We start from the raw sequence: 10174 nt of genomic DNA on the forward strand, positions 1-10174 counted from the left end.
CTAGACTGAGTTTTTATTTCCCCTGAAAATATCCACATAAAGTTTCATGCTGTATGCACTAACCATAAATTTCCACTTAAGCATTACTGGGGAAAATTAACTGATACAAACTATAATTCCTCAAGGAGAATTCCCTCTGAGATGTTTTAACTGTAAGGGCAGAAAATCTTTATTAGCTTTCAAAATATGTGACATTTAAAATAATATTCAAGTAAAATAAACTTACAGTACTTTTCCAATTTACAGATGATTTTCCTTTTCCAGTTATCAGTGTAATTCTCCCCTTAGTTTGTACTAGTAACATACTATTCACGATAAGAAAATTTATTTCAGGGCTTCCCTGATGGCACGGTGGTTAAGAACCCACCCACCAATGCAGGGGACATGGGTTCGAGCCCTGGTCTGGGAAGATCCCACGTGTCGTGGAGCAACTAAGCCCGTGCACCACAACTACTGAAGCCTGCACTCTAAAGCCCGCAAGCCACAACTACTGAGCCCGTGTGCCACAACTACTGAAGCCCGCGTGCTCTAGAGCCCGTGTGCCGCAACTACTGAAGCCCGTGCGCTCCAGGGCCCGCGTGCCACAACTACCGAGCCCGTGTGCTGCAACTACTGAAGCCTGCACGCCTAGAGCCCGTGCTCTGCCACAAGAAGCCATCAAGCCACTGCAATGACAAGCCCGCGCACAGCAATGAAGAGCAGCCCCCGCTCGACGCAACTAGAGAAAGCCTGTGTGCAGCAAGGAAGACCCAACGCAGCCAAAAAAAAAAAAAAAAAAGAAAATTTATTTCAGAAAGATAGGCAATAAAGGCATTACATCAAGACCAAACAGCCACAATAGGTAATAATGCCTTATAGCCAAGGATACGGTCATCTCAGGCTCCTATGAGCAGTGAGCTCTGAGGGGAGCTCACATCTCTGTCCTTCAGGAAGGAAGTGATGCAGACCAGCTTTCACTAGGCCATCTTCTGGCCCTTGAAGCATCTGATGATCCCTCCATCTCCAGCCTACATCTCTCTCAGGAAAACTCCTCACTCCTGGATTCCATGTCAACTGATTACCTCTTAATGTCCACAGATACTTCTCCAAGTCCAACCTCTTCAAAAGCAAGTTATCACCTCCCCGCAAACCGAACTCAGCCTTCTTCCACTTTCCCATCTCAATCAACAGTTCTAAGACCCACTCAATTTTCCAAGCCAAAAGCCTGGGAAGCATCCTTAAATTCTCCTTCTCCCAACTCTGCCACATCCAATGAACTACCAAGATTTGACACTAAAAAATACTTTTGGAAAGTCCCAAGACCGTGCACCACCAGAACACTACTGTAGCAGCCTCCTACAAGACGCCAACTAAAAGTTATTAATAGCTCACATTTACAGAGAACTTACTTTGTTCCAAACACTGTGCTAAACTTTGGCTTTGAGTTAATTTAATCCACGCAACAATTTAAGGTTGGTACTAGTCTTATCCTTGTTTTATAGATGAGGACACAGCTACAGAGAACTTTAGTGTCTCACCCTAGGTAACACGGTTTTAACTTGGCACAGAACTCTCACTTCTGTGTCCTTGCATGAGCTTTTCTGCTCTGCTTGGAAGGCCCTTTCAACCATGTCTGCTCAGCTTCAAAGGCATGTTCTCCTCTATCAAGTCTCCTGATGCCCCCTGCTGGTGCTTGTTCCTCTAAGTCAGTAGTTCTCAAGGTTGGCTACATGCCCTATATGCCCTATAAACTAGATGCCTAAATCTCAACCCCAGAGATTCTGATAGTACTGGTCTGGGTGCAGTCTGGACACAGGGACTTATAAAAGCAACCCAGGTGGGTCTAATATGCAGTCAAGGTTGAGACCTACTGCTCTACATTTCCCCAACCCTTTTACATCAGAGCACTTATCCCACTGCATCTGAATGAACTGTTCCTGTCTGTGCCACTAATTACACTGTGAGCTCCTGAAACCCAAGTTTCACAGTCACCTGGGGGGCTTTTTCAAAACTAGAGATTCCTGGACCTCACTTATAAACTAAATCCGACCCATGGGCAAGGCCTTGGAAACTGTCTCACAAATAATTCTGATATGTGGTCAAATTGGGGGACTCTCTCCTAGGTAAAAAATGGGTCTTTTCATTTATACCTGCCAAGGTACCACAGAGTGCCCAGCCCATAGATGAACTGTGATAAACATCTGTGCAACAAATGAAATCTAGTAACATGAATCTGAAGACTGGGTGTATGTAGTCAGTATTCAAGCTTCTTGCAGCAGCACCTGGAAAAGCTGCTTCCTGCAATAGAATGCAAACACTGGGCAGCTTTTCAAATGTGTTTTGTGATCCACCAGTGCCCCCTACTGACTTGAAGATGGATAGCTAAATCAAAACAATGGTTAAAACACAAATATTTTAATTGTATATGCACATAACTAGCCACACAAACTGTACTTTTTCCACCAACACCTATACTATCAACTCTTCTGCCCTCCAGTCCTAGTTGACCCAAGCTGGTAACTCCCAAACCTGATCAAGCCCTACCATGTGCTCAGCTCCACTCCAGGCTGCAATCATGAAAGACGGCCAGTAGCAGTTCCCAGCAGCGCCCTCAAAGCCTCTCACTTATCTTTTTTGTTCTTTGGTCAATGCCTCTTCCAAATCCCACCACACTCAAAATCACTCACCTGAAAAACACAAGAAACCATTCATCTACCAGTTTGCCTCAGTTCTTACTATTCAAAGTATGACAGGAGACGAGCAGCATCTACATCACCCAGGAGCTGGTTAAAAAATGAAGACTCTGAGGCCCCCACCCAGACCTCCTGGATCAGAATCTGCATTTTAACAAGAGTCGCATGCACATGAAAGCTTGAGAAGCACTGGTCCTCACCTACTAGACCTGACACCGCCATTTTATGACAAATAATTTTCTAAGTAACTCTTGCTATCTTGAAGTAAAATTCATCACCCACCTACATACATAAGTCCAAAAAAAAAGAGACCCATATATTAATTTGCCGGTAACACAATGGTGAACAAAAAGGAAAGACTTATAAGCATTATATTTCAGCATATGAATGTTCAACACAACTAAATTAAAGATGTGAAGAACCAACCAAGTTTCTAAAACACGCTCGAGGCAGGTGGTACCATCCAGATGAGAACCACTAGTCTACAATTACTGCCATCCTTCGTTCCCCTCTATCTCACAGGTGGAAGGGACTATCTCTCCTCCTTTTCAAAGCTAAGGGATTCTCTTTTATAAAAGTTCCCTCCCTACATTCCTCCCGAGGCCATAAACATTGCCAAATCTTGAATACTGGAACAACCACAAAACAACTCTAGAATCTTGACCAAACATGTCCCTCTAGTTACTATATTCTCCCTCCTCCCCTTGACAGTCAAGCTTATAAACCCCATTTACTCATCTTTCAGCCACCAACCCATATTAATCTAGCTTTCACTTCCATCAGTAAACCTACAGGTATAAACATTGTGAAAGCCTTCCAACCAAATTGCCCAAAACAGTGAACACTTCTCCAAACCCATCTAACTCATCTTTCTGTAATAGACATTGTCGTTGCACATCCAGTCTCCATTCCCCCACTGTGTTCACGGATTCATTTCTCTCCCAGGTGATTAATGTTGTGATCCCATCCTGAGCTGATCCTGTTTAGTCTAAGCCAATCAGGGCATGGCATTCCCCTGGCACTGGCTATTGGGTCAGGGGCACTGGTCCAATCAGACTGTAATCCAAGTCTGGGAGTTTTGTCCTCTCTCTTTCTCTTGCTCTAGTGGATGGGAAAGCATGTGTTACTGGCAGTCACCTTGCAACCATAAGGGGAACCAATCTTACTTCGGAAAGCCAAGAAAAGAGATGGGGACCTTGAGGACATCGTTGACCCACTGGTGTCCACCCTTCCTCTGGACTTTGTGAGATAATTTTCCTTACTATTTAAGCAACTGGGTTTTCCCAACTGGAAGCACCCTAACATAGCCTGTCCTTGAAACTTTCCTCCTTAATTTTCTAAACCTCACTCTTGTGCTCCTACTTCTACTTATCAAAGGTTGCTTCTCGAAAATCTCTGGCCTCCCCTCTTCCACCTCCTTACATCTTGGTATCCACCAAGGTTTGTCGTGAGTTTTTCTACTCAAAGCACACATTTCACCAATTTCAGCTCCCTTTAGCTTTCCCTTGACACAGCACAGCTGAGCTACTGGCACTTCCTCAATGGAGTACCACTGCTGCTGTTCCCCAGCTCATCCACCTGAGGAACTGCTGTCTCTCAAAACTTGCCTCCCCTGAAGTCCCCAGGGGTTCCTTGCCTTTTTTGTGCCATAGACCTCTTTGGCAGTCTGGTGAGCCCTATGGACCCCTTCTCAACATAATGCTTCTAATTGCATAAATGCCAATTATAGTGCAATATAATTGTTTTTAAGACCCAAAATCTGATACAGTAATATGTGCTTCTTTATTGGCTCATTAATACTAGAAAGATCTAGTAGTGAGTCATAACTACTATAACTCTGATGTAGTGATGAGCATAAATGATATTTGGAGATCTGCAACAACTGTAATGTGACATGAAAATGTCTGTGACATGCACTGGTCCTGTTAACTTCGACTGGTGACAGGTACTGTTAATACTACTGTAGTTTGTTGCTGTAGTAGCTTATTAAATGAATTGCTCCCAATCAACCACATGTCCTCATATCCATGCTGTGTAGTCCCCCACCATATTGACTCTGGGCTTGGCCATATGACTCATTTTGACATCAACAAATGTGGTCCAAGCAGGTGTTTAGCATCAGGACTAGCCTTCTTGGAACCCAGTAACCATGTTAGGAAGCCCAAGATAGCCACACTGAGGGGCCCTAGGCCCACAGATATGGGAATAAGTCCACCTCACAGTCTAGCTACCAGCTGAATTCAGCCACTGGGAGATGCCAGCAGAACTGCCCAGCTAACCTATACATGGTGAGAAATAATAAATCATTGTTGTTTTAAGGTCGTTATCCGGAAATAGATAACAAACAGTTACCTACATTCATAACTGAAGGAAATGCTAAACTGCAGTGAAAGATTAGTTAAAAAGAGTATTTTTCCCCTCAGAGTTCAGGGACTCCCTGAATGCTATTCACAGACCCTCTGAAGGGCCAATAACCACAAACCCCTGGTAAGACAGATCCTGCTCTTTTTACCACCACAGTACATTGATAACCATATAAACTGATCACGGCATATCCTTTGTTGTTCCAACCTTAAAACTGAGCCGAGCTCCTAGCACATAATAGATGTTCAACACAAATTTATCAAATGAACCAAGTTTCTTATGTATCCCATAAGAAACTATTGTCCTAACTAAACGGTGAGCTGCCTGAAAACAAAATAAAAGCAAATACTTGGATGTCACTTCTATGTGCCAGGACCTCTTCCAAGTGCTTAACACATACTAACTTATTTATTGCTTAGAACAACCCTATGAGGTAGATGTTATTTCCCCAATTTCACCAATAGGAAAACAGGCTCAGAGAGGTTAAGTGACTTGTCCAAGGTGACACAGCTAGAAAGTGGCAATGCCAGGATTGGATGGCCAAATCCATGTTCTGATTTTATTGTCTGTCCTAATGCACCCAAAGCACATTGCAGAAACTCAATAAGACTTTTAAATGAGTAGTGTAATTCTGAGACTTCATTAGCAATATTTTATGGGTTCACTGCTTCTTCAAGACTCGATTTTGTAGACTCCTTTCTAGTAGCCTGTGATTTGTTTTTCATGATAGAAAATATCATTTACCTTTTTTAAAACTAGGAGAATAACACCTTCATGTGTACATATTTTCGAAACAGTCTCCCCTGTAAAAGTGTATTTCTTTCAAAGGACACGAGTTCATAGAATGCAAAGAAGGGAGTTGACCTATCCATACTATATACCGTTCACTGGAAATGGCAGAGAAGTTCCAGCTTCTCCCTCTCACCCAGCCATTACCATGCCAGCCTCCCCGACTTCCTGCAGCAGCTTCTCCGAAGGTGACCCTCCCCCATTCATACACCAGGTTCTGAAACCTGACCTTGCCAGGCAACCAGAACCCAACCCCGCAGTGCCCTGAGGTGGCCTAACCCTACTCACGAACCCAAGAGGGCACCAGACGGAGGATGGATACTTTGTACTTTAATTTTTTAAGTGTTTTATTCACGAGAGCACAACCCAAAGGGCCCCACCCACCCACCCCCGGGTCTCACGCCTCCGCCCGGCAGCGCCTCGCTCCACGCGGACCGGTGAATAAACTGCGGGGCCGGGACGCAGCCGGCCCGGAGGCGGGAAAAACCTCGGGGCGAGCCGGGCCTGGTCCCCGGAGAGGCCCACGAGAGCGCGGGGAGGGCTTCGGGAGGCTGGGAAGGGGCGGTGACAGCTGTGACCCGGCTCCACTCTCTCACCTTGAACATGTCGCTGGCAGTGGCGGCTCCGGCGGGGGTCACCCGGCCTTGACCCCGCCCACTACAGAGAGGTAGCTACGGCGGCCGGCTAGGGCCCGATTCCTCCGACCGCAAATGGGCCGCGGTGCGGGTGACGGCCGTACAGCCAATTCGATCCGGCCAAGGCTTAGCTCGAAAGCCTCGGCTGGAAACCGCGACGTTGAGCTGCAGCGCGTCGCGCCTCGAGCGGCGAGCGAACGCAAGCCCCGCCTTCCAGAGGCTCCACCCCTGCGCCGGCGGTTGCTAGGCGGCGGGAAAGCGCCGCCTCAGTGTGGGCGGCACGCGGGGGTGAGAGGAGGGAGGTCCCGGCCCAGAGCCCCGCTGGGAATCGGCCTTCGCCGTTGCGATTGGGCGACCAGTGGTGTGGGCTGAGAATCGTGTGTGCGGAGGCCGCCGGGCGGGGGCGCTCGGCAGGCCTCGGGCGGCTTCGAAAGCCTAGCATCCGCGGCTGCCGACCTCTGGGGCCTGGATTTACCTCGCAAAAGGTTTTTAGTTTTGTGGGGATTTTGTTGTTGTTTTTTTACTCTGGGCTGGACGTTTCTAAGATTTTAAATTTAAACTAATTTGCCACGTCCTTTAATCTCGAAAGACCTGACTTTTTTTTTTCCTCTTGAAAATACTTAAGCTTCTGTCCCTCACTGGGAATCAAATGTTTGTCCCTTAGTACTAGTAGAAATAAGTAATAATGACAATAATTATCTTACTAACAAGAGTAGCAACCACCAATAGCATTTACTATATGCCAGGCTCTGACCTAAACTCCTTATACGTAGTCGTCTTCTCTTTCCAACAACCCAAGTAGGTGGGCACGATTATTACTTCCCATCTAATAGATGAAGAAACTGAGGCACAGACAAGTAATATGTGCAAGGCCACACAGAAGGAAAGTGGGAAGTCTGGATCCAAATCTAAGTTGTCGGCCTTTAAAGCCTGTGATCTCACCTAAACAATTGTTACAGTGGCTCATAATGGGGTTGTGTTTCATATTTCATTCTGTATTTTATATTCTAACCCTATAGCAAGTGTAAGCCCATCCAGGCAGGCATCCAGAAGATTTGGGGGATTTTTGTGGTGCTGTGTCACTGCCCTCCAGCCAAAGACCACTAGGAACACATCTGTAGTTGAACAAGTTGGGTTTTTTTCTTGTTGCTTCTAGGAAAACACACACCTTGGGAAACAGTGGGGCATCTCAGTAAGAGGGTGTTACAAAGATTTATTCTAGGATTTGGGCTTTGGTTGGGTGATTTGGGGGTGGGTTCAAGGAAACAGGGCTTTGCTCTGGGTTCGGTGGTGTTAGGAAGCCAGGGTTAACACTAAAGCCCAGCTGTGAGTGCCAGGCCAGCTCCTGGATATATATTTTTTAATATAGATTTATTTATTTATGGCTGCATTGGGTCCTCATTGCTGCGTGCAGGCTTTTCTCTAGTTGCGGTGAGCAGGGGCTACTCTTCGTTGCCGTGCGCAGGCTTCTCATTGCGGTGGCTTCTCTTGTTGTGGAGCACAGGCTCTAGGCACACGGGCTTCAGTAGTTGTGGCTCGCGGGTTCAGTAGTTGTGGCACACGGGCTCAGTAGTTGTGGCTTGCGGGCTCTAGAGAGTAGGCTCAGTAGTTGTGGTGCATGGGCTTAGTTGCTTTGTGGCATGTGGGATCTTCCTGGACCAGGGCTTGAACCCGTGTCCCCTGCACTGGCAGGTGGATTCTTAACCACTGTGCCACCAGGGAAGCCCCAGCTCCTGGATATTAAGGAATGCTTTTCTCTTTCTTGAGAGAATAGTGTATTCCAAGCCATCCACATCCCCATGCCTAAGGAGAAATATTAAGGAGACTCTGAGGGCTCTGCATCAGTAATGGAATGTCATATGTATATAAAAGTGTGACTTATAAGTGATAAATTAGGGCAGGAATTCTTAATTTAGGGGGTACATGAACTTGGGGAAAAAATGCAACTTTATTTTCACTAACGTCTAACTGAACTTTAGCATTTCTTTCAATTATAGTGTAGGTAACAAACCACAGTAGTATCAACATCATCTGTGACTTTGTCACCCATAGAAAGCACAGTATTTTCACATCATGTTACAGTCATGGCAGATTTCTTGAAATATTGTTTCTGCTCATTACCACTTCACAAGTACAGTGATTATTAGCACTCTCGTATTTAATGCATAAAGACACATTTCTATAATTTTGTTTTTGAAAATGTTTTGACAATGAATTCAATATAATTGGAGTCTTTTGTAATCCCATATAGTTTATGTTATGCGTCTTAAAAAACATAGTTCGGCTGGGCTTCCCTGGTGGCGCAGTGGTTGAGAGTCTGCCTGCCGATGCAGAGGACACGGGTTCGTGCCCCAGTTCGGGAAGATCCCACATGCCGCGGAGAGGCTAGGCCCGTGAGCCATGGCCGCTGAGCCTGCGCGTCCGGAGCCTGTGCTCCGCAACGGGAGAGGCCACAACAGTGAGAGGCCCGGGTACTGCAAAAAAAAAACCCAAAAAACAAAAAACATAGTTCGTAGAAGGAGTTTGTCCATAGGGGTCCATGGCACCAAAAGAAAAGATAAAGAGGACCTGGTTTAGTACAAGATACTAAGCAGCGACTAAGACTTTGGCAGCTGCTTCCAAATTGGAGTAATGTGTCAAAGGATAGAAAATCAGAGATGGAATCAGATCACTTACTACACGTCCTCTCACTTTACCAGGGAGGGAACTGAGCTACTGAAAGGTTAAGGGACTTGCCCAAAGTCTCACAGCTATTCCACGATAAAACCAGGATGAAAAGTTTTTAGAAAGCATGTAAAAACCCTCCAGTCTGATAGGCACTGGGGATTCCATAGTTATTAGCAAGATGCCTCCTGCCTTCAACAAGCTTGTTGGGGTGACAGCCAAGAAACCAAATTATGATGCAATACGAGAAGTACTGTAAAAAAAAAAACGTATACAGTATTATGGGACCTTGGAGACAGTAGTCAGTAGTTCTGGGAAAAAGACAGTGGAAAACTTCATAGAAGAGGCATCGATTAGCTGGGGTCTTGAAGGATGAATTGATGTTTGCTGGTGGTAGGGAAGTCATTCCAGGTAGAGGAAATGGCATGATCAGCAGCACAGAGTTGTAAAACATTGACTTTGGCAAGAAGTTCTTGTTCTCACAGAGTAGAGAGAGGAATGCTAGTGGAAAGTTGATATTTTGAGATTTGAGAAAGAATGGAACTAGATTGTGAAAAGAGTTGAACGCAATTCTAAGGAGTCTGGACTTTAGCTTGGAGGAAATTAGGTGTCCCTGAAAGATTTTAAGTTGAAGAGTGATAAGGTTGGATTATTGCTCTGAAAAGTTAACTCCAGCTGCAGTGTGGAGGATGGAAGAGACTGCAGACAGGGAGAACAGTTGGAAGGCTATGGATAGATCCACTTGTCTTTCCCATATACCTCATAATATTTGTAATACACAAAGAATGTAAGCAACATTAAGAGATCTAGGAATAAAGACGCAGACATAGAGAATGGACTTGAGGACACGGGGAGGGGGAAGGGTAAGCTGGGAGGAAGTGAGAGAGTGGCATGGACATATATACACTACCAAACGTAAAATAGATAGCTAGTGGGAAGCAGCCGCATAGCACAGGGAGATCAGCCCGGTGCTTTGTGACCACCTAGAGGGGTGGGATAGGGAGGGTGGGAGGGAGACACAAGAGGGAGGGGATATGGGGATATATGTAT

The 10174-nt window shown here is 45.6% G+C and overlaps 2 protein-coding genes across 3 annotated transcripts in view; one reads left to right on the forward strand and one right to left on the reverse strand.

The window, feature by feature from the left end:
- Nucleotides 1-6654, reverse strand: part of APOO (apolipoprotein O) — a 59017-nt gene extending 52363 nt beyond the window's left edge. Inside the window, exon 1 of one of the 2 annotated variants that reach the window (XM_007116034.4) lies at nucleotides 6422-6654. In XM_007116034.4, the coding sequence (XP_007116096.1) occupies nucleotides 6422-6430 (9 nt within the window). In that variant the 5' untranslated portion in view covers nucleotides 6431-6654. Of the gene's footprint in view, nucleotides 1-2523; nucleotides 2667-6421 lie in introns of those variants that run through there. The other variant, XM_028482599.2, reaches the window with a different exon arrangement.
- Nucleotides 6655-6888: 234 nt separating this feature from the next.
- Nucleotides 6889-10174, forward strand: part of C21HXorf58 (chromosome 21 CXorf58 homolog) — a 27758-nt gene continuing 24472 nt past the window's right edge. The window contains exon 1 of the mRNA XM_024115289.3: nucleotides 6889-6945. The gene's annotated coding sequence lies outside the window, so the exon portion shown is untranslated. The remainder of the gene's footprint in view (nucleotides 6946-10174) is intronic.

Source organism: Physeter macrocephalus, chromosome 21 (assembly GCF_002837175.3).
Source record: "Physeter macrocephalus isolate SW-GA chromosome 21, ASM283717v5, whole genome shotgun sequence".
Lineage (NCBI taxonomy): Eukaryota > Metazoa > Chordata > Mammalia > Artiodactyla > Physeteridae > Physeter > Physeter macrocephalus.